Genomic DNA, 23,821 nt, shown 5'->3' on the forward strand with positions numbered 1-23,821 from the left:
CCCGGCTCTCACTCCGGGTGGGTGGGATATCCAAGGTGGGCGGTCTGCTCTCCTTTCTTGGGCCAAACCTTGAGGAATGTGTGAGAAGAGCAAAGTCCCCACCTGGTGTGTGGGAGGGTGAACTGGAAGATCTTGGCCTCTGCTGTGGTCCCTCTCCCAGCAACCTGGACTGGGAGTCAGATTTTCATTTGAGGTGTTTGTGGCTTCACATGCCCTCGCCCCTCGTACTTCCATCTGGCCCTTCCGAGGAATCTCTAGAAGCCATGCGATACCTCTTCCTTTTTGCCTGCAATTTCACCTCCTTGCTCGATGTGAAATTCCCAGAGAGTTGCGGTGCACCTAAGCCTAAAAGGGGAAGCTGTTCCTCTTCTTTCTCCCTCCATCTCTGGCCGATAAGTCCAGTCAAGCCAGTGAGACTTTGCTGGCACCAGGCAAATGGACAAGAGCATTAACACGCTTTCTGTGTTCTGTGAACCAGGGTGGATAAAAATCAATGATTTTTAGATATATATTTTATTTAAATCAGATATTTTTTTTATTTAAACCAGATTTTAAAAATAAAATGCTTTTGGAGGAAAAATCTCACCACCATCAGACCAAAACAATTCCCTAAGGAAAAACAAAGATATTGGAGCAGTGGGTGGAGATCCTGTGTGCCTCCAGCTTTTGCTGGTTCCCAGTCTGTGGTCCAGGATGATGGCAGTTGTACTACAGCAACGGGTGTGGGGTGGGGGTGGGGACGACAGATCCCTTAGCCCCGCTGTAGAAGCTTCCTTACACAGCCAGAGTTTGGAGGCAGTAGCCAGGGATCCTGTGACAGTACCGCTGAAGCCTGACCTGCTGTGCCCCAGAACCATTGTCTGACTCAGTGGCCGTTACTTTTCCCTGTATGCCAACCTTGGGGTTCATGAGACGGCCAGCCACAGAAGGGAGAGAGTGGGGGCAGGAGAGCAGAGAGGGGCTGTCAAGTATGTCTGGTGCTCTCAAAATGTGGCACAGATTTGCACAGGTTCTTCACGCAGCACATAGTTAAACTATGGCGGCAGTGATGGCCACCAAATGGGATGGCTTTAAAAGGAGATCAGACAAAATCGCTGAGCCCTATTGACGGCTACTGGCCACAATGGCTATGCTGCAGTAGGAGGCAGCGTAATGCTTCTGAACACCAGTTGCTGGACATCGCAGAAGAGGAGAGGGCTGCTTTTGCGCTCGAATCCTGCTTGCTGGCTTCCCATTGGCATCTGGTTGGCCCACTGTGAAAACAGAGGCTGGATTAGATGGGCCATTGGCCTGATCCAGCAGGCTCTGCTTAAATTCTTGCCTTCTGCCCTGCAAGCAGGGAGGGGGCTCCTAGTTCTGCCCTGGGCCAACTGGGTGGATGTGCCGTTGGGGTGCACACAGCGAAGGCCTGTTGAAGACAAGGTTGCCTGCCATGGCCATCTGGTGGGCAGTCCTAACTGTGTGGCACCTTTCTTTCTCCCACCTCCCAGGAAACAAGTCCAGGCCACCAAGGCGGAAGCGGAAAAGGACGGGGTGAAGGTTCCTACCACGCTGGCGGAATATTGCATCAAAACTAAAGTGCCTTCCAGTGACAACAGCTCAGATTTGCTTTATGACGACTTGTACGACGATGACATTGACGACGAGGATGAGGAAGAGGAGGAGGACGCCGATTGTTACGACGACGACGATTCTGGCAACGAGGAGTCGTGACCTGCTCCCTCCGGCCCCCGCCCCGCTCCGCCTGCTGTGCCAGAGGGGGTGGGGAGCAGCGGTAACCTAGTGACAGTTCAGCAAAAAATACATATATACATGGGGGGCGGATACCAACCAAGCCCGCGCCTCCTGCTTTCTCCTGTTGTATGGATCTCGGTCTTTCCCGCCGCCCCTTCCTGTTCTGTTTGGAAGGCAGCCCCTCTGCAGAACGTCACCATTCTTGCATTCTTCCCCATCCCCCGTCACTTGTGTTCTGGGTTTTTGTTTTGTTTTTTCTCTCAAGGAAAGGAAGAAAGCGATGCTCTTTCCGCACACACCCCTTCTCACTCTCCCTGCCGCCTTTTCCAGGAGCATTCACAACCTGACTCGAAACAGGTTTGCTCTGTGTTTAGGATCTTGAATTAAACAGTCTTTGATCAAGATGTTTAATGTATTTAACGCCGGAGACTGTGGGGGGCTGCTCCCCACGAGCTGCATTTAAACAGGGACAAGTACAAATTGCAAATCTGCTGCAGAGCACTTCCTGAGGTTTTGCCGCTGCTCCGTTGACGATGGCCGCGTGCGCACTTGTTTAGCCTTGTGGTGGTGGTTTTTCTCTCCTCTCCCCCCTCCCCCTTTTCTAAGGTGTTGGACAGAGAGCCTCAGCTCCATTGTACTGAGCTTGACAAGATTTGGCGCTGAAAGGTCCAGTATTCCATTTCAGTTCTGCTAAGTGCGTGTGGGGATGGGGACGGAGGGGTGGTTGGGGGGAAGGATCTTACTCCCCTCCACCCAGAGATTTGGGGTGGGGAGAGGGTGGTTGTCTTGTGATATGAACCTTCCAATAAACACTTCAAAACTCTCTGTATTCTTGTCCCACTGAGCCCTTTTAGTTGCTGATCTTCAGTAGGGGATAAATGCTGGCAGCTATTCCTGTGGTCCCTCCGAATGCAGAGCCCCAGCAGCCTCTTAGTTCTGGGCAAAGGTAATTGAAACGCTGTGACCTGCCACTTCCCTGCGGGGGCCCCAGCACAGGCAAGCGCTCTCTGAGTCCCAGCTGGGGCAGGATGCTGAAGGATCACAACGCCATGAAGGCAGATGGATGCCTGGCATGCTGTCTATGGGAGGGCGTTCTTGCCAGGTGATGGGGGGGGGGGCTGGGCCTTGGCAGGGACAGTCCTTGGGTCTGGGGAGGATTTCTTGAGGGCTTCCAGGCTCCCAGATCAGACTCTCGGAGGCAGATTCTAATTGCTTAACCTTGGTTGTCTTAAAAGAGACCGGAGGCCATAGACACACCTTGTCTTAAATGCCTGGATGAGCCAGTATGAGTTAGACACATGCAAACATTCCCTTTGCTTGCACGGTGGCATTCCAAGTGGAGAGATTATGTTGCTACGGAGAATTGTGTCAGCCTCGCCTGCTGCCTTCGATGCTTGTCCTGAAATTCGGCCACAATCCTGGGAGACGGCTCTTGTGTAGAAGTTCAGACCACAACAATGTTCCAGTGGAGAAAGTTAGCTGCTCACAGCCTTGGGGGTTAATGAGGGCTTCGTGGCCACTTCCTGCAACGGTGGTGGGTTCAGTAGACAAGTATTGGCTGTATGGTAGCTTTTGTGGCGCTCCTGTAACATTTCTGCTAGGCCTTGAATTTACTGAGGAAAGGGAAGCTCTGTGATGAGAGACGACCGCAAGAAGAGAGGTAGAAACCAAGTGGTCCCCATCATGGCAGATTCCTCTGCCCCCATTCCAGCTCAGCTTCGCTCTTGAATGTTGGGATCCCTGCTGTGAACGTTCTGGTTCTACAGGAAAGGGAGCAAGCCAGTTCCATTGGAGGTGGTCTGATGAGTTACCCCAGGTATTCACCATGACCCTACTGCTGGACTTTAGGTCCTGCTTTATAGCTGTGCATTCTGGGAGACCTTGTGAACTGAATAGTGCCCCCCACACACCTCTCTTGGTGGCCCAGCCCCCAGCAGATACTTGTTGGTTCCTCTGCATGGGCAGCTCATCATTCAGTCTCCTGCCTGGGGCGATGATTTCCGAATCCATTGCAGCTGTGATCGGAGGGTGGCGGACTATTTTAGCTGTTGGTGCTGCTGCTATGGAGTTCATATGTGGGGACTTGAGCTAGGCCAGATGGGAGAGGACATCATGCTGGGCACAGTTGGAGTGTAAACAGAGGAACTGAAATGCATAGCCCTTCCCAACTAGTCATAAGACAATCCGGAGTGTGTGTGTGTACGCTTTGGAGGACTTGGTGTGTGTGTGTATGGGCACTGCAAGTACAGCCACCAATTCTCCCAACAGGGCAACCAATGAAAGTTACCATTTTTTGTTCAAATTTAGGCTTGTGGGTGGCTCCTTGTCCTGAGTTGGGTGATGATAGGGAGGAGTGGATTGTCGCTCTTGGCTCAACCTGAAATGAGGATACTGCGTCTTTCAGCTATTTTTCTCTTGTACTTTGACCGTTTTCACTGTATGCTCTCCAGTGACTTGTATTCTCAAACTTGGTGGTGTGAGATGCATTATTATACCTCTGTCCTCCCCTTGCCATAACACTTTTGGGGGGGTGGGGGGTGGGGAGCACCTGTTCTGGGAGTTTGTGCTCTCCTCTTTGCTTGGCCAGGCAGACTCTCCCCAACCCATCATGATGTCACTGCCTGCTGACTTTGCTGGCTTCCTTGTTCGTGAGATCCAACCAACCTACCAACATGCAACTATCAAGCTACTTAAGAGATTGAGGACAAATGTTTACTGGAGCCAGCGGTTGGTCGCCTGGTTCTCTCCTATCCCACCCATGTCTGCGTTTACATTTCCAACTCAGAAACCAATTCAGATGCAGTTCTTAAATCCTTCTGAAACCAGCAGGGAGCACTAGAATTCTATCTTGATATGTTCTTTTTTTCAGTGCTAAAATCCTGGATGTTTTTCTTCCTCCCTCTCCTCGCCCACTTTGGTTGATGCAACGTACCAAACCAGATTTAACTAATGCATATTTTTCTTTTTGTGTTTTGTCTCCCTTTCCTTTGGTAATTTAGTTTCCCCCCCCTGCACATCTGTCTACTAATAAAATGTGAAATAAAGTACACCTCTATTGTTAGTTCCCTGTCCGAAAGCCCCCTTTATTAGTTAACACTGGCTTACATGTCTCACATGATGGGCTCTCGCAACACCCTTTGCAGCATCTGCTGAGGTGAGGCCTCCTGTAATCTCTCCCCCGGCACGCTCCCACTTGCTTCTTTGTTTGCAAAAGTGATCGCCTGGAAACAACCAGAATGTGGCCTTCCCTGTGACAAAAGACGAGAGCCCTCTCTCTAGTGGCTCCTGTTGTCACTACATACGTGTCTCTCCAGGAGTGGAGAGGTCCCTTCCGTGCATGTTCAGCTATGTGTTTTCCCTGCATGTATTTCTAAAACACAAAATAAGGTGTGGGGTCTATGAAGCACTTCTCTGCTCACTCGCATGGGGCTACACACAAGGAAGCTTCTGCCATTTAACCCCTTTTTTGCTTCCCCCTGCCCACAGATGTTGCATTCTGAACCCACCTGGTGCAGCTGGAGTTTGCATGTTGATGGAGCAGGTACCAAGTGAAGTGGTGGCAGCAGTGCGTACTAGCTCATGCCATAATAGTACAGTACTCTTCAATTGTTTTTTTTCCCTCTCCAAGGGTGGGTGTTGCCTTCATGAGAAAATGGGTAAGAGCAAACCCAGGAGCGTGCTCCATCCCTCAGCTTCCCCTGCAGGTTGTGGCCTGCAGGGTAGCATTGGTTTCAGCAATCTGCTGACACACAAATATAAACCAGAACCCTTTCTGAACTCAACAGATGTGGAAATTGAAGCAATCAAACCACCTGCCATGTGCACCATAGCACAACAGGAAAAACAGGCAAAGGGTAGGAGCTATTGGGCAACTTCTACTTGGGAAGAAATGTTTCAGTGCCATGAAGGCTATAGCAGGATATTAGAAGTCACACCAGGATAGCTCATGCTTTCAGGTTTTGGGTTTTTTTTGCCATTTCAGAAGGAACAGTCTCTTTACTGACCCCCTATAAGAATTGTAATAAAAGAAAACTTTTTCTTTTTAAGTTGACATCTTCATGTTCTTCGGGTATTTTTCTAAAATTAAATGAGTAGATGTGGATGTCTCTTAAGTTTCTTCACTGGTCTTTTAAAGAAATCTTTGAGAATGGCCCTACTGTTAAGAGAACATGCCCATGTGGTTAGGTCCAGTATTATAACCCTATGCTTCCCTCAACCACAAAAATGGCAAGCTTTCAAGTAGCTTTGATGGGCCTTTGGCTAAGAATCCTGCAGTGCCAGCCCATCGTTACTGGCAGTTGCCCCAAGATACTTAGAATAGAGCTTCCTTTTCCATAGACACAAGCTGGCCTGCCAATCGGTATAGGTGTATGGAAGCCTATAGATTCTTGCATTGCAGGGGGTTGGACTAGATGATCCTCATGGCCCTTCCAACTCTACGATTCTATGATATAAATGGCATTTTGCTGCATGAACGATCCATTTTATGCCTTTGCAACCTCAGGACTGGGCTAGTAATGCACGTGCCTTGCTTTTGGAAACGTGGTTTGTAGCCTAGCAGTCCGCAACACCTGCTGCTGTGATTATATAATTGCAGAGGGTTCTGGCTACACTGCCTTTCCCTTGACCCAGGAGATAAACGTTCTGATTTTGCCCAACAGTTGCTTTCTCTGTGACAGCAGAAAAAGATATTAGGGCACTGGTGTTACCTTTCCTTTTATTCTGGTGCAAAGTGAAAGAAATGTTTTCCCTTAAAAGTACCACCTAAACTTGCCATTGAGGTATTGAGCAATTATGTAGGATAAACTGCATACATCTTAACATAGCCCATTTAAATACTAATTTATTATGGCATAAGCTTGTGGAAGGCAGAACCTGCATCATGAGATGGATTAAAGGGGCATTGTGTGCTTTGATAAGAGAGCATCTCCAAGGTTAATACTGCTGTAAACCAAAATTATGGAATAAAATGCAGGTGAAAGCGGAACTTGGGAAAGTGATGGCTCATAAGGTAAACATCCTAAGCAGGAGGGGTTTTCCCACACAAGGCACCAGTAGGCTGCTATTTGAAATCCTTATTCTGGTTAAATAAATTCAGGTAGATCTGCCCATAAATTATTACTTAAATTGAAAATGTGCCTAAATAGAAATTTGCTATCTTATGTTCTGAGAAAGGCAGAGATTGCATCTAGTACAGTATGGAAAAACGTCTTTTGTGTAACAGTGAGGTTACAAAAACGAATGGCTGCACTTTAGGGAATTAAAGATTGCATTAGTGGGTTAAAATTCTAAATAGAAGTTAGCTGAAACGGTTTCAGTAGATTTCAGTACTGAAGTGTGACCCTTAGTGGATCCATGTGCAGAAGGCAGGTCAGACAGGTGTCAGAAAGAATGCTAAGGAAGCCTGATTTTTTTCCCTCTTGAGAATGAATTGTACAAATAAAAAGCTATGCAAATTTCCTCATTTTAGAATTGCAGATGTCTCCATTTACCAGCATGATTTTGCACCCAAGACACTGCAAGGAGCATTGGCAGGCAAAGGTGAAAACATAGGTAAGAGGGAGCCTTATGCTGGGGAAGAAGTGACGGGCCTAACCTACAATGAGTGGGGAACTGCTGACCCAGAGACTGGATGCAACCCCATGGGGCCTTCCCCTCATGTCATTTAGGTTTGACAGCAGTTATCTATTGACCCCCACACCACCCCAAGTAGCATATGTTCAAGCCTAATTCCAGCAAAGGGGGTGGGTGTGTCGCTGTAGAGCACCCGGAAGCACTTTGCAATGCATTTTGTAAAATAAAAGCTAGAGTTTAGTGCTTTAGTTCCCAGCTGGTTAAGAACATAAGCTTTCTTAACATAAAACTTCCTTCTCTACTTGCTTCCTACCTGCAAAACAGGAATAATTAAAAAGAAACCCTCTTTAGCAGGGTAAGGAACCTGCAGCCTGCTAGATGTTACGGAATTTCAGCACCCATCATCCCCGACTATTGAATCTGTCTTGACTGATGGGATCAGAAGCCCAACATCTGCAGGGCCACTGGTTCCACATGCCCAATATAGGGAGGCATGCATTCTCCAGAACTGCATCCTTCCTGGTGGTAGAGGAATATCTGGACTTCATCTCTAGTTAAAAGGATCGAGCAGCCAAGTAATGGGAAAGACCTCTGTGTGCAAGACTGCTGGTCAAGAGTAGACTGGTAGGCTGAATGGGTTAATAGTCATACCTGCTATGGAGGAAGGTAAGGCAACGAGAGGGGACTTAGGTGTGATAAAAAATTAAATGCATTTTAATGTTCCTTACCCTTCCTTGCTCAAAGGTTCCATAGTATTTTGATACCCAGACAACGAAAGTAGAATAAATGCCCAATGTACCCATTTTGAGCTACAGTAGAGGTCCAGAGTTCAATTTGTTGCCTCTCCAGACATTTAGGACTATAACTCTGATCTGGTGCCACACTGGCAACCCAGGATGAAAACCTGCTAAAGATTAAAACCACCAGGAGTCTTGTGGCCACACTCGAAGACTTAATAGGATGCCAGAGTGTGTCAATGGTTCTCTAGCTCTTAAGAACTGCTAAGGGTAATGGTGGGAGGGGAAGACTTTTGACAACTGATTCTGCAAACACTACTGACACGCTCAGAAATTTTATTAGGTGGGAGTTCAGGCCAATAAAAAATGAAATTTCTAAAACATTCACTGTATTGGTGTAGGGCAGGAAGAATTAGGTGTCTTCCCACAAGCACCCCTCTGATCTCCCTGCCCCCACCCCCAAAATTGAGGGGCAGGAGGAGACATTACTGGTTCTTGTCAAACCAGTTCAGGTTTGTGGCATGAAGCCAAAGGCCAAGTTACAAAACACAATATTTCACACTTTCTTATTTACAGAACAGCTACACTGCTGTGCCTAATTGGCAGACACAAAGTTCTGGGATGTGATAGAGAGTCCGTATGCGCTGGCGGCAAAATCTAACAGTGGTTAGTAGCTTTTGTGTTTTAAAAACTCAATAAAAAGGGGTGGTGCTGCAACCTGCAATGGGACTTATCGTGAATGTTAAATCCTTGTGCTGGCAGGAAGGGGGGGAAGGCAGCTCCTTGTAATCTTCAGAAAGCAAGATGTCAGGTATGAAGCTAGGAGGAGACAAAACCCAGCACCTGGTTCTTCCTGTGAGTCTGACGAACTCGCCTGAGCTTAGACCTGCTTTTGAATCAAGCCTCTGGGTCCAAAATGGGGAAAAAAGAAAAGAAAATGGCACGCTGTGTCCTTTGAAAATGTAAAAAAAATCCTCAGAAAAATACAAAAAATTCAGAGAAAGGGTAAGTGTTGTGTCCAAGCTACCTCCAAGGAAGGAAATAAACAGGCTTCAAAAAAATGCAGAAACCACCATTAGGCTCTATTACATTTACAAATACATACATAAATATATTACATACAACAGCAAATCATAAAGGAAGCAGGTAAGGAGTCGCGCGCACAAGGAGGGGAGGTGGATCTGCCCTGCCTGGGCTGAGCGCTTGGTTGCCTTGTCTCAAGCCTGCCCCCCCCCCTTCCTAGCGGATTGTCTCCTGGCAGGTGTGGGAGTCCGAGAAGTGGGGAGGGCAGCTGCTACTTGCCGTCTTCCCTCCCTCCCTCCCTCCCTCCCCTCCTCCTGTGTTGGGTTAATTTGTCCAGTATGGAGACGTTCCATAGGCGGTTTTGGTAGCCTGAGACTTCTGCTGCAGGGCGCTTGGTGGATTGCGTTGACCAGATCCACCCTGGAAAGAGAGAAGGGGAAGGGAAGTTGGGCAGGTCAAAGGGGGCTCTGGGTTTGACCACCTTTTCCCCATCATCCCTCGGGGTTCCATTTGTGCAACGGGACTTCCTCTCCCCCCCCCCAAATTAATCTGCTGCAGAGTATTTCCCCAGTCTTGCGCTTATCTTCTCAGGGGCCTCTCAGGGCGATGTAATGGCATTTCTGCCCCCCCCCCCGCAGGGCAACTCACCTGCCCGTCCTGCTGAAGGTGGTGGTGCAACATCTGGGAATGAGGCTGCTGATGGGCAGGCAAGATGTGCAGGAAGGGAGCTGGAGCATAGCCGGGGGCAGCACCAGGGTTCAGGGGCCCTGCAGATCCCAGGGCTGACGGCAGGCTGAAGGGGGGCGGAGTTCCAGCATGGAATACCTGCTTGTCAAAAGTCTGCACAAGAAGGAAAAAAAGATAAAAGACGCTTCAACACACAGAAAGGGAACTCTCTCCGAACCCCGATTACAGAACCAGTATTATCTGCAACCAGAGTTTTGATTTGTAGGCTGTTTGGAACAACCAGGGCTCCACCCAGTGGGAAAACAAAAAAGGTGCTGTACATTGCCCCCTCCACAATTACTGGGTCAATCGTTTGATGAGCAGGGTGGTTAATAAGGCCTCTTTCTCCCCCCGCCCCGCCCCCATTGGAGATTTTTTAAAAAGAGAATAATTAAATCTCTATACTGTACAGTAATACCTCGGGTTATGAACGCGATCCGTTCCGGATCGCAGTTCGTAACCCGAACGTGATGGGCGCCGCCATTTTGCACATGCGCAGATCGCGCGAGCGCCGCTTCTGCGCACGCGCGCGGCGAAAACACTTCCGGGTTTGTGCAGTTCGTAACCCGAACTGTTCGCAAACCGAGGTGGTCGTAACCCGAGGTACAACTGTACTATATCCTTCAAGAATCACAGGGCATTTTTAATATAAAAATACGTAACATAGTAACAAATGAAAACAATACCCTCCCAGTACACAGCTTTAAAAGACACATACAGTACTGTAATTATATTTTTCTTCAAAAAAACACACATGGTGGCTTATTTTCAGGGGATGTCTTATTTTTTTAAAATTAAGTATGGTACAGTTTAACCTGCAAGGGTAAACTGCCTATCACTATGGCTTATTTTCGGAGTATGGTATATTTTGGGGGGTATGGCTTATTTTCGGAGAAACACGGTAGCCAAAAGCCTGTTTTTGCCTGGCACCGAACTATTAGCAATGAAGGCTCCACAGAAAAGGCCCTTTCCTGCGCTGCCACCTTTGGGACCTTGTGGAAGAGGCACGTGAAGAGATCAGTTGAGGAAGGAGGTGTGTGCAAGCAGACCCAGAAGGCTGGCCAAGGGAGCATGCAGCCATCAGCCCCCAAAAAAGGTTTAAGCACCTCTGGGCTGAAGCAACATTCAAAGCAATGCCACTTGGTCTGTGGGTGGAGGCCTCCCCTTTGATGTCATTTCTGTGCCTGGTGGTGACATTTTTATTTGTCCAATTTAGGCATGGAACTTTGATCATGGTTTTATCTGTTATGCTGCTGCTGCTTTATTTCTGTAGTATTGTGTATATGTACAGTCATTTCATTGCACATGGAGCTTGACATCAAGAGTTGTCACCATCATATTCCACATGTGTGGAGCACAGAAACATGGGCAGGGGTGTAACTGTGGGATCGGCGTTTTTGTCCGGGGGTGGGGTGGGCAGATGAGCTGGCCAGACAAGACCTAGGGTTGCCAGACTAAATGCAAAGGGTCTGCCCCAGGTGTTTTCAAGAGAGCAAAGTCAGCTCTGCCTTGGCATCGACTCCCACCAAGGTCTCAGTGCAGAAGCACTTAAAGAGAGCCAAAAGATGAGCCACCCATGGGGATGTCAAAATGCCAACATCTGGGAGAGTCAAAAGAAGCAGAACCCCAGGCACAAAAGTGGCCAGACACATGGCAGTTCCTCACCTGAGCCTTATTGTAGACTGAACCACTAATATCAGGCACACCTGTGTTACTTGAGGTCACAGAAACACCTGGGGGGGGGGGAGGAAAAGAGAGAACAATGAGATTTCAAAACTGTCAAAGGCAACGGGATCTCTCAAGCCTCATGGCTGATGTCAGTGGTGGATTTTGGGCTCTCGAGCATCAGGGGTGCCCTGTGCAATGCAAAAATTTGCACACACGCTCTGTTCTACAGTATAGTTGTGGCGTTCCCTGCAGTCGCCGCACTGTTTGTATCACCCAAAAACTGACACTGGTGATATTCGCCCTTCTTTGGAGCACTGAGCTCGATTCTTCCTGCCAAACCCCAGAAGGATCTGTTAATCTTTCAAGCTGCAATTAAAATATATGTTGACAGACTCATGGAAGGCAACTGCTAGCTGTGGCAGCAAAATGCAACTTCCAAGATGGGGAGGAACGACTTGTTCCATGAGCAGAGGGGAGAAGAGAATCTGCACATGGACTGAGCCCTCCAAACCACTGGCAAAGGACACAGTTTTGCATAAAGTTTGTGTGTGTCCTGTCATATGCATATTTGTGTCTTCTGCAGGAGGAGAGGGGGGTAAAATAAAACATCAGTGGCCATGCACGTAATAAAATGTCTCTCAGCAGAGAACACAATGGCCATTCAGCTCCCACATCCTGCCTGCAAAGGGGGGGGGGTCGTCTTCCTCAACCTCTTGCTCTAGCCAGGCATGCTGAGGTTTGTTTAATCTCGTAACACTTAGCTGAGAAAAGATAAAGTGCATCTCTTCAGCCTGGAAGGAACTGGAGAAAGCTCTCTGAGTGGGAACTACGAAACAATGCCTACATAGAATTATTTCAAAAACTAAGGCACTCTCAAAGTCATTCAAAGGGCTTCCCCCAGTGGCCGACTATCTAAATTTCAGTGAGAGGTGAAGCCAAAAGATGCTAGTCTTTTAACAGAGCCGATTAAAAGGTTCTGCAATCCTACCTCCCTCTACAGCTTGATGGAACGGTGGCTGCAGATGACAGCTGAAGGGGGAGCCTGATGGAACGTTAATAATGTGCATAAAAATCCCTGCTCTGGGTCTCCTGATGCAACAGAAGGAGAAAAGGCACCTACATCAATGGCTACATTACCTTTTCCTGGTCCACTGCCAGAGGATTTGTTTTGTGCTTGTGCCGACCCAGCGTATCCCCCTTTGCTGTAATCTCCAGCTGCCGTCCCCTGCGTCAGGTCATCGTAGCCTGGAGGAAAACACAAGAACCGTGATTCCTGGCACCACGACATCTGTGCAATCGCATCTTGTGCAGGGGTTGCTTTCTGGTGGCTCTGAGATCAGCCAAGCCTTACTCTGCCTCTTAAGCCCAGGACGCTAACGCTGGCTTTGAATGGAACAGCGGTCTTGGTTTCAAAAGGCTTCCCACATGCAGAGGTGACCGCCCCACTCACACCACACGTCTCCGGCATCCTTCGATGGCTTGGAACTACAACTCCCATTAGTCCCATCTGGTGCGGCCAATGGGCAGGGAAGATGGGAGTTGAAGTTCAAAATATCTGGAAGATACTGGATTGCGGGGAACTGTGAGCGACTTGCAGCCAAGCATTTCTAAGCCGAAAAAATAAAGGAGCCGTCCCGCCAAATGCCTAAATCAGCAACTCTGGTTCCATAGAAGCCTCCTGCCTCCCTTCACCCCACCCTATGCTTTCAAGAGAAGCAGGGCATCACAACAAACTCTTAAGGAGCTCCTGCCCACCAACTTCATTGAGTTTTTATAGAAGTCTCCAAAATCCTGCATCCCAGAGGAAGGTGGAAGCAGCAGCATCTCATTCCGGGGGGGTCCTCTCCCCATAACTAAGAGAAGCAGCATTAAAAAGATACAGCAGGTCCAGCATCTGTTGCTGTTTTGTGCCCGCTCTGCACATTCTAGAGAACTTGACAGCACATGCTCCCCTGTTACCTGCTCCATAGCTGTGCTGACCGTAGCCTGTCGCCTGCTGGAAGGGTGTCGTGGCCGTGTTTAAGCTGACACTATGCTGCTTGGCCGACGCTGGCGGGACCTGGAAGAAGGCAGATAAAGGAGTCAGGTGGCAGCAGCCAGGGCCGTCTTTGGCGCCGTGGTGCGCCGGATCCCACCGGCGCCCTCCCGCCCCGTTTCACAGCGCGGTGGGCAGGTGGGCGCCACGCGGCTGCCATAGGAGCTGCTGCGCGGTGGGTGGGCAGGCACAGCGCGGTTGCCGTGGGTGCAGCTGACCGGCGGACCAGCCAGCGGGCGGGCGCAGCTCGTGGCGCCCTCCCGGTGGGCCGGCGCCGTGCTGCCCTGCGCCCACCCAGCCTGGCCGTAGGGCCGGCCCTGGCAGCAGCTGGAAGCCTCGACTGCCACCTGGTGGGCATGTCAAAGAGGCACCTCTATTTTCAAGGGGCCAGGCCACTTGGCTAAGGAACGGGAGCGGGAGAGCTCAACCCAGGCAGGAAAGCAGAGAACACACAGGAGGGGACAAAGTGCCCAGCCGGCAGCTCCCAACTACAGTGGACCCTCAGTTTACGGACCTCTCTGAATCTTCGGGTTGTGAAAGTGGCAAACCTGGAAGTATTTTTCTGGATTTCACCGCATGCGCAGAAGCGCTCTATTGCGCTCGGTGTGTGTGTGCAGAAGCGGCGCCTCTGGTTACAGATTTTTCAAGGTGTGCATGGACCCCTGGAACAAATTAAATCCGTATCCAGAGGGTCCACTGAGCTAAGAGCTGTTCAACTGTGAAACGGTCTCCCTTGAGAGGTGGTGGACTCTCCTTCCTTGAGTTTTAAAGCAGAGGTTAGATGGCCATCTGTCAGGGATGCTTTAGCAGAGATCCTTGCATTGCAGCGGGTTGGACTAGAGGACCCTTAGGGTCCTTTCCAACTCTACAACTCAATGATTCTATGAAGTATCGCCAACGTCCGTTTGATATATGTGCTGAGATGCTTTGCTCACCAATTTTGTAAAAGGGAAAGAGCACACAAGGTGGGTGCACTAATATTTCTATATCTGACTAGGAAATATATTTGTCCTGATAAATGGTGTGAACCATTATCGTGGTGGCAGCATGGAGTTTGATGCCCCCCCCCCCAGCCAAACCCTAAGAACTAAAATCAAGAGCTTCTGCGAGATCTATCCTTTTTTCCTCCTGGACCCAGTAACATCCAGCAAAAATTATTCCCACCTTCTGTTCCACCTTCCCGCGTGAACTGAGCACCCACCGCAAATAAAACTGACATAGCATTTTATGCACCTGGAGTGATGTGCTTTTCTTAACCTGTGTCCTGACAAATATAAGGTACCTAATATGGAGTGCACCAAATCCCTAAAATGAAAGAGTCTGTGCAAGAGCTCTCTTTCCTGAACTGGTGATTTTATTTTTCTGCAGCAGCAAAACTCAGTTCTTTCCTGAGTCCGTTATTCATTTGCTTATTTCCAGTCTACTGGTTCCCAATCTCCCACGGACCGCTTAACGATTTTTCTGCCTGTTTAGGAACTGTAATATGCTCTGCTAAATTCATCATGTTTTTGAATTGTATTTTTGTTGCTTATTTGTTTCTTATATTGCATTTTATCGTATTACAATTTGAATTCCATTAAATTCTACAGAATTCAAACTTCAAGTGTTATTTGCAGGCATTTCCCCACTCGCTTCTAGCTCATTCTAGACCTCCTCAGGCATGCTCATCCAGCACTTCCTGAGTTCTGTCCTCTACAAAAACAGTCCTGTGACAGACTGTCCCATCCCCTGACATTCCCCCCTTCAAATGGCAGGCTCTGAAGCTGCACCATGAATTACAGATGCTCACACCAGTGGCAACAACACCATTGCAATTGCTGCTGCTGTTTTAAAAAATGGGGTTTTTTTTGGGGGGGAGGTGGAAAGAAGACAAGAAAGAGGAAGGTGTACAGTAAAAAAAAAACCCAAAATATTCTAAAGTGAATTTCATGCTTCAGTCTGAGGTGCGAGGCAATTCCCAGGCTTGAAAAAGCTGACCAACTGCCCCACTTTTCTGGCTGAAATACACATGCTTGGGCCCTCACAGCACAGATGGCAATGCCTTTTTGCAAGCCATGGCAGGTCACCCCTCTTGGCAGGGACATCTCCTCACAAACATAGGCAATCTAGACCAGGCATCCCCAAACTGCGGCCCTCCAGATGTTTTGGCCTACAACTCCCATGATCCCTAGCTAGCAGGACCAATGGTCAGGGAAGATGGGAATTGTAGTCCAAAACATCTGGAGGGCCGAAGTTTGGGGGTGCCTGATCTAGACAAACAGGAATCCTAGGATCATAGAGTTGGAAGGGACCCCAAGGGTCATCTGGCCCAACCCTCTGCAATGCAGGAATGAGACAGCAGCAAATGCCTTGCCCAAAGGTGACCACAGAATAAGGAGCTCTAGGAGACCACAGACACAGGCAGGGCTTCTTTGACCAGGGGAGGATGTGAATCCTTGCATGCCAAACACGAGGTCATCCCATCCACAGAGCTTTCCCAGGAGAAAACTTTATGGGGTGAACGGTCACACAGCCCAAATTGGTGACTCTCAAATCACACTGCCACAGAGGGTGTGGTTTTGTGCACCCACAACCTACACACCCTGACAAAATCCCCCTTTCCTCCGCAAAGTCTGTTCACCCACCCTGTGGAATCCCCAAGAATCTCCAAGGCACCATTTCAGAGGAATCCAAGTCAAAGCTGAGGCGCAACCGCTCCCCACCCCGGTGACTTACAAACATTGTGGGCCCATACTGGAATGCGCTGGGGACTCCTGGCACACCGGCATAATAGGGCAACCCAGTGTAGCTGTACCCGGGTGGCAGCGCAGGGTTGAGGAAGGGCTGCTGAGCCGTGTGGTGAGTCTGCGCCTGGTTCTGCTGAGCCTGGGCCAGAGTGGTGGCTGGGGCAGGCGAGGCAGCATCTCCCCGACCAAATTTTGTTACATCACCTGGGAAGGAAAAAAAAAGCCCCATTGGGAGATCAGGTAGCTGTCTAAACTCAAGATCTAGCGCAGACCCAGAGGCCACCAGAGGCCCTTACATCCAGAATGCAGCAGCTAGACTGGTGACTGGGAGCAGCCGCCGGGACCTGCATTGGCTCCCAGTACGTTTCCGAGCACAATTCAAAGTGTTGGTGCTGACCTTTAAAGCCCTAAACGGCCTCGGTCCAGTATACCTGAAGGATCGTCTCCACCTCCATCGCGCTGCCCGGACACTGAGGTCCAGCGCCGAGGGCCTTCTGGCTTTTCCCTCACTGCGAGAAGCCAAGTTACAGGGAACCAGGCAGAGGGCCTTCTCAGTAGTGGTGCCCGCCCTGTGGAACACCCTCCCACCAGAGGTAAAATAAAAATAAAAATAACTACCAGACTTTTAGAGGACATCTGAAGTCAGCCCTGTTTAAAGGTAAAGGGGCCCCTGACCATCAGGTCCAGTCATGTCCGACTCTGGGGTTGCGGTGCTCATCTCGCTCTACAGGCCGAGGGAGCCGGCATTTGTCCGCAGACAGCTTCCGGGTCATGTGGCCAGCATGACAAAGCTGCTTTTGGTGAACCAGAGTAGCACACGGAAACGCAGTTTACCTTCCCACCGGAGCGGTCCCTATTTATCTTACTTGCACTTTGACATGCTTTCAAACTGCTAGGTGGGCAGGAGCTGGGACCGAGCAACGGGCGCTCACCCCGTTGCAGGGATTCGAACCGCCGACCTTCTGATAAGCAAGCCCTAGACTCTGTGGTTTAACCCACAGCGCCACCTGGGTCCCTGTTTAGGGAAGCTTTTAATCTTGAAGAAATTAGTGTATTTTAATATTTCTGTTGGAAGCTGCCCAGAGTGGCTGGGGAAACCCAGCCAGATGGGCGGGGTATAAATAATAAATTGTTGTTGTTGTTGTTGTTATTGAGGGGTGAAGCCCAATCTTTCCGCTTTCATAAATTTAGCAATACTGAATTGCATTTATAGAACAGGTGAGTTTTGTTAACTGTACGCATCCTATACTCAACCCTCAATTCATCTTAGTGCTGTAGCCAAGCAGGATCAAGCCCAGTGATCTATCCCTTGTCTTCCTAATACTGGCCAGAAAGATGTTGTGAATCTGCCCTGAGATCTTTTGATGAAGGGTGGTATATACATTTAATAAATAAAATAAAATAATTAATAAATAAATGCTTCCACCAAGCTCACAAGCATGCCCCTCCCCACCCCCGTGAAAATAAATGTCCATATTGTCATAGCTTTGGCAGCATGAATTCTGCAGGTGTATACATACTTTTATTCCTAAAAGATGGATCCAGCAAACCTGGCAGCCACAATGAGCAAAGCATCACCTTCTTCATTTGCCACAGGCAACATTTTGGGAGCCAGACTCACCTGAGTAAGGGTTGTTAGCAAGGCTCCCCTCTCTGCCCGTTAAGGTTGCTGGAGCAGGGAATGTAATTCCGTAGTAATCCTGAAGAGAAATCAACACCAGCACTGTTTAGATTCACAGTGAGGCCAGCTAGGGTCTCTCTGCACAGCCTTTTGTTCAGTGTCACCAGCCAGCAAAGGCAGAGCACTTTGCAAGGAAAAAAAACAATTGTCCTTGACATACATCTTTCCCCACACGGGGCTACTCCTTAGCAGCTATTTATTTGAACACGGCCAAAGTGTCTTTTCCACCAAAGCACAAACAATGCACCAATCAAGGGTTAAGAAACAAGAACAGCAGCACACTTATTGTCTTGTAGGCTTTTCCAGGCCGCAGAGAAAATGTAATATACATACTATGCAATACATTATACAAAATGATCTATATCAGGCATCCCTCCACCTGTTTTGGAACTACAATTCCCATCATCCCTGACCCCTGGTCCTGTTAGCTAGGGATGATGGGAGTTGTAGTCCCAAAACAGCTGGAGGGCCGAGTTTGGGGGAGGCCTGCTCTATATCTATCTATACGCGGAGAGAGAGAGAGAGAGAAATATGTGTATGCATAATAATGTACAGGGTTGTTTTTCTGTGAATAATTAGCATATAGAAATCATCAGCAACAGCAGCAAAAAAGAAAATACAAATATGCTGTACCAGTCCTTACACTGTTTTCAGCAAGGTATGTAGATATTTTCTTGTGTTTTATTACATCAGTGCATAATGAAAATGCTCCACTTTTCAATAAATAGTTAGATTCCTTGCCTTCTCTCACTTTCACAATATTGGTTAATTTTCCCATGGGTGCCAGCTCTCCCAGACAGTTATCAGTCATCCTTCTAACATGGGAATGTGTCATCGGCCCCCGCCCCTCAATTTTAGCACATTGCCACAGGGGCACTGGTATACTTTTCATTTGCTACCGGTACTTCTTATTTCTCTCCTTTTATCATTCATCTATCAAGTTATGTTACTTCTCTTAAAGGGTTATGTTTCCTAGACAGTTAGTGATATATCCAACCCAAAAATATTTCAAGAAGATGAATTCCATTTTTATTTTTAATCCCCATGCCTCTGGCTCTCTGGCTGCAGCAGCAAAACACTTTGAGAAGCGACACATCTCATGTCAGCCCACACCTTCTGTGCCCATATTTGGAGCAGCCCTGCCTATTTTTGGTTCCGGCCAACTTTACTTTCGATATCTCAGCTGGATTTCCCCTTGCCGTTTTCTAGTTTCCAAAACAGAGAAGGATGGCTCGCAGCCAAGGAAATAAGGATGAGGACACAGCTTCAACCCACAGCAATACAGAACGGCTTCATAATTGTTTGCATACAGCTCCTTTAACACACATTTTGATGGGGGGGGGGGAGAGATTTCAGAAGACTGGACGTAAACCGAAATAACCCAGCATTAGCACTTTTCTACAAGTCACAAGACGACTTCGGCATTTGTTTAACTATTAAAACATTCCTTTCTGGCTCATCTCAATTTGCCACTTTCGTAGTTTTGCCATGGTTGGATTTTTTGGTTTCTGGCAGGTCACGATGCAACGAATAACGAAAGTCAACAAAAACTCTTTTTTAAAAAAATGTCGCTGGTGCAAAAGGTCATCCAGATGTCTGCACTGTTTGTGTTTAAATCCTACATTTTGATACTGAAATGATGCAATCATGTTTGAGGGATTTTTTTTTTTTTTTGGAGGGGAAGTACCCATGAGCTCTCCAAACTGAAACTGACAATTGCAATATCCTCCCAGGAGCGGCTACAAAAATGCCCGGGAGCACTGATCCTTCCTACCCAAAATTTCAATTTCTGGTTTCTCTTCTGCACCTGAATGGGCTGCCCTCCCCCCCTTTCTTCTCAATTTGGGGTTCAGTGTCTTGTAACTTCCACAGCAGGGTAGCTGGGCTATGACCTATCTGACCTGAGCCCTTGAGAGGAGGGAGGGAGACAATGGATGTAAACACATTCAATGACTCATGAGACGACCAAGGGCTGGGATACTGTCTTGGTCTCCAGCTTCTTCCATTTCAGACTTGCTAGTGACCCTGGGTTTATTCACTGCCCATACAATAGGTAAGAAACCCAGCTTACGCACTTAAGAAAGCCGCCCCAAATATTTGAGCGTCACCATCACCGATGTCATCATAGAGTTTGAAAGAACCCAAGAGTCCTCTAGCCCAAACCCCTGCAATGCAGGAATCTTTTGCCCAGCGTGGGACTCAAACCCATGACCCTGAGATTAAGCATCGAAGGCTCTGAATACATGGGGCACTTAGTCGGCTTTGTGTCTCTGTTTGCAGTTAGATCAGGTGTTAGCAAACTTTTTCAGCAGTCCACTGTCCCTCAGACCTTGCGGGGGGGGGGGGCGGACTATATTTTGAATAAATTCTTCTGCCCCACAAATAACCTAGAGATGCATTTTAAATAAAAGGACACATTCTACTCGTGTAAAAACACGCTGATTCTTGGACCATCTGCGGGCCGGATTGAGAAGGTGATTGGGCCAGATCTGGCCCCTGGCCTCAGTTTGCCTTCCCATGAGGGAAGTCTGTGTTTGTGTGCCCAACACACATGTAGGAGTAAACAATTCTGCATTAAGGAAGGGGTGGAGTAGACGATCTTTAGACACCCCTTTGGCAATGTCGCAGCAACCTGGCAGCCCCCTCCTCCCTAACCGCCTCCTCTTGAACCCCTTTACACGCTGTTTATTTCAGCTTCCATGTGTAAATGCTGCATATTAACAAAATACGCCAGGCATGGCAAGTGGGATTCAACCTTCATGGGCAGCGGAGGAAGGCAGGGGTAGAATGCTGTGCGAAGATGCGATGCAAAAAAGGGGGAAGCAGTAGCAAATGAGCCGCTGGCCAGGAGGGTGCAGATGGACACATGTGCCTTTTATGCGCAAGGTGCCAGGCTCATCTCCTGGCACCTCTGCTTCAAAGGAACAGGATAGTAATAAGCTTGGAGCCCCGCTAACCAGTGCCAAGGAACAAGGTTTTGTGATATACTAGCTAAGGTGAGGGCAGAAGATTCAAATTCTTTCTCCTCCCTGCCACATTCCTGCTTCTCCCTCCCCCCCCCCAGCTCCCACTAAGCCATAAATTTCAGGGGCCACTGCCTGCCTTCCACCTTCGAGCTTCCTTCCCACTTCCACTAGCACCCCAAAAACCCACCCTGTTTCCAAGTTACTCCCACAGAGGCAACAAGGCTCCTTTGTCCAATCCAGTGGTTCCCAAAGTGGGAGGTAGCATCCCCTGGAGGTTTAAATAACTATCAGTACTTGATCACCGAATCAAGTTCATCCATGTTGCTGAATTAATTAAATTATTGAGCTTTAATTAGATCCTGAAAAAATGTGCAATTAATTGTTCATGTTTTGAATTTCATTGTGTTGTTATCTTAGTGGGCCATGCAAACCGCTCTTCTGAATACAGTGGTAACTTGGTTTAAGTACACAATTGGTTCTGGAAGTCTGTACTTAACCTGAAGCATACTTAACCTGAAGCGAACTTTCCCTTTGAAAGTAACGGAAAGTGGATTAATCCGTTCCAGACGGGTCCGTGGAGTACTTAAACTGAAAGTACTCAAACCAAAGCATACTTAAACCGAGGTATGACTGTAATGCTTTTTAATAGGGTAGGGGGCCTCATCCTTGCCTCAGAATTTTCCTCATGTCCCTCTCCCACGCTGTGAACCAACTGCTCCCCCCCCCCAAACTAACTAAAAAGTTTCCTTTTCTTCCAGGACAATTTTATAACCACCTTCAAACCACATCTGATATATAGGCTTAGAAGCCTCACCTCCACCGCACAAACAAATAAACCCAAACCACAGAAATTCCAGCCAGAATTTGCAGCTTTCCCCTTTCTTCTTGATTTATTTGTACACTCAGGGTCTCTCTCTCCCCCTTTCTCCCTCTGGTTCAGCCAAGATTCTTCCCCTGCCCTCGCCTCCCCTTTTCCCTTACTCAGTTCCACCACATTGTACCTGCCTCACACCTTTTCTCCATGCCTTTTGCAGCTTTTAGACTGAATGACTAGCTCCAACCCTCCAAAGCTTGCATTGCATCAATGCACGCTGTCCATAACATCTTTTTAGTAAATGTTTAAAATGCTTTTATTAAATGCATTGCTTGAATTGAGGAGTTGCTCCTTCCTTAACTCCACACAACCTTTAGTGATTATTTCCAGACATGCTGCTGAGGTCTCAATGGCAAAGAAAGAGGGCAATGACATGCAGAGGTTGAAGACTTGCATGTAAAAAAAGCATGCTTTTATTTATTTATTTGATTTTTATCCTGCCTTTACGCCTAAAGATGTGCAGGGTGGCAAACCAGAAAACAATAAAAAGGAAGGGTTTTTAAAAAACATTTAAATGAATAAGTCAGTATGCCTTGTAAACCAGTAGCCTTCATACTTTGTGCACACCAAATTCCAGCTTTATAGGTGATTTTTGGAGACCCCCATTTTCAATAAGAGGTTCACAAATCAGATTTTTTCCTGGCCTGGTAGGGTGGCCTGGGATGGCATACATGCCCAGCCTCCATGGCTCTGAGGAGTGTATTTGGTATACAAATTAGGCAAACAAATAGCCCTGTGGTCTTTTTGAAATTTGAGGAGTGGGAAGGAGGAAATAATGTAAACTATATCCTGGGTTACCGGGGAGGGGGGGGGACACACTGCCTTAAGGACCCATCACAGTCCAGCTCCTTAGGTTCAGCTGCATGGCTGAACAGGCAAGTGGAAAGTGAAAATGAAACCTGGAAAACCCAAATGATGAAAGGAAAGCTGCCCTACAGGATAAATAGAAGATGCAGGGAGACCAGCAAATAGTCAAAGATGGATCACAAGTGGATAAGTTGTGTGAGCCCCAGCAGAAACCGCCTGAGAACCACCATGGAAATCAAAACGCGTGTGTATGCGGGGCTCATCTTTCTGGTGCTCCTGTCTTCTGTTCAAGTCTCAGCGCTGGACTGCAACTTTCTGAAACACCGGCAAAAAGTATTTAATCTGCAGAGCCTGGAGCTGTGGCGAGAGACGAGCACAAAGTTCTCTCCAGAGTGCCTGAAGAAAACGACCATGTTCAACTTTCCTACAAAGATCCTGGAAATACGTGAGTCGCAACCGGCCACGGAAGCCATCTACGAAATCCTTCGTGGGTTCCTCAACATCTTGAGCAGTGACTCACTGCAGACTGTCTGGAAGGCCACACACAGAGAGAGGTGGGTTTCTGCTCTCCATGATGCAGGAGTGGGTGCTAATGGTTGGGATAGGATGGGGCAGCAGAAAGACAGACTCTTCAAACTCTCCCACTCCTTTATTGCAGGTCTCTCCAGATGGTGCATGCACACACCGAAGTCCTCAAGAGTTGCCTCGGAGGAAGAAAAACTACACCGGGGAAGTTAGAGGAACGGAGAAACAAGCTGGAGCTGAAGAAATATTTTCGAAGGATCAGAACGTTTCTCAGAGGGAACGGAGGCAGCACCTGCTCCTGGGAGAGCCTGCAACAGGAGGTCCGAGCAGGACTCACGTACGTTGACATACTGACAAAGAGAATGAGGAGGTAGGAAACCTCTGCAACCATCGTTTGAGGAACTGTCAGAGGAGCAGAGAAATGACAAACTGACAGCGAATATTTGTGAAACATTCGCAGAGACAAATTAAGGATTGTGAAACATTCGCAGAGACAAATTAAGGAAGCTATAAGCCAGAACTTACCAAAGAAACGGGAAGAGCTAAAGGGCTTTATTATATGTAATGTACAGATTTTGTATAGGTGTTTTATTTTTTTTAATGAAGCTTGAGATGTGTTATTTATTTGTTTATTTATTTATTTATTTGATGTGATGCAGATTTATGTATTTTTGTTACTTTTATATAAAAACAATTTTAAGTATTTGTTTGTTTATTGCATCTTTCTTCACTTTCTAGAAAAAAA

General features: G+C 47.9%; 3 protein-coding genes across 10 annotated transcripts in view; 2 read left to right on the top strand and 1 right to left on the bottom strand.

Moving 5' to 3' along the window:
• Positions 1 to 5,785, top strand: part of UBE2R2 (ubiquitin conjugating enzyme E2 R2) — a 53,098-nt gene extending 47,313 nt beyond the window's left edge. Inside the window, exon 5 of the mRNA XM_035100481.3 lies at positions 1,491 to 5,785. Within this exon, the coding sequence (XP_034956372.1) occupies positions 1,491 to 1,713 (223 nt within the window). The 3' untranslated portion in view covers positions 1,714 to 5,785. The remainder of the gene's footprint in view (positions 1 to 1,490) is intronic.
• Positions 5,786 to 8,364: 2,579 nt separating this feature from the next.
• The window catches only part of UBAP2 (ubiquitin associated protein 2), a 77,473-nt gene continuing 62,016 nt past the window's right edge, over positions 8,365 to 23,821 (bottom strand). For all 7 annotated transcript variants that reach the window (XM_088652742.1, XM_088652739.1, XM_088652743.1 and 4 more), the window contains 7 exons: positions 17,845 to 17,923; positions 16,213 to 16,427; positions 13,422 to 13,521; positions 12,600 to 12,707; positions 11,460 to 11,527; positions 9,717 to 9,908; positions 8,365 to 9,488 (listed from right to left, as the gene is read on the bottom strand). In XM_088652742.1, coding sequence (XP_088508868.1) covers positions 9,393 to 9,488; positions 9,717 to 9,908; positions 11,460 to 11,527; positions 12,600 to 12,707; positions 13,422 to 13,521; positions 16,213 to 16,427; positions 17,845 to 17,923 — 858 coding nt within the window. In that variant the 3' untranslated portion in view covers positions 8,365 to 9,392. The remainder of the gene's footprint in view (positions 9,489 to 9,716; positions 9,909 to 11,459; positions 11,528 to 12,599; positions 12,708 to 13,421; positions 13,522 to 16,212; positions 16,428 to 17,844; positions 17,924 to 23,821) is intronic.
• LOC118077107 (interferon type A3-like) lies at positions 22,721 to 23,779 on the top strand. 2 transcript variants are annotated; one of them, XR_015946003.1, is made up of 3 exons: positions 22,723 to 23,105; positions 23,210 to 23,552; positions 23,584 to 23,674. XR_015946003.1 is itself a non-coding variant. In XM_035100482.3 (2 exons), the coding sequence occupies exons 1-2, from the start codon at positions 22,723 to 22,725 to the stop codon at positions 23,448 to 23,450; spliced, it is 624 nt and encodes a 207-aa protein (XP_034956373.3). In that variant the 5' UTR covers positions 22,721 to 22,722; the 3' UTR covers positions 23,451 to 23,779. The 2 variants fall into 2 exon arrangements, 1 of the variants encoding a protein (XP_034956373.3); XM_035100482.3 differs by having other exon boundaries at positions 22,721 to 23,105; positions 23,210 to 23,779.

The sequence above is a fragment of the Zootoca vivipara genome, chromosome 10 (genome assembly GCF_965207765.1).
Source record: "Zootoca vivipara chromosome 10, rZooViv2.hap1.1, whole genome shotgun sequence".
Lineage (NCBI taxonomy): Eukaryota > Metazoa > Chordata > Lepidosauria > Squamata > Lacertidae > Zootoca > Zootoca vivipara.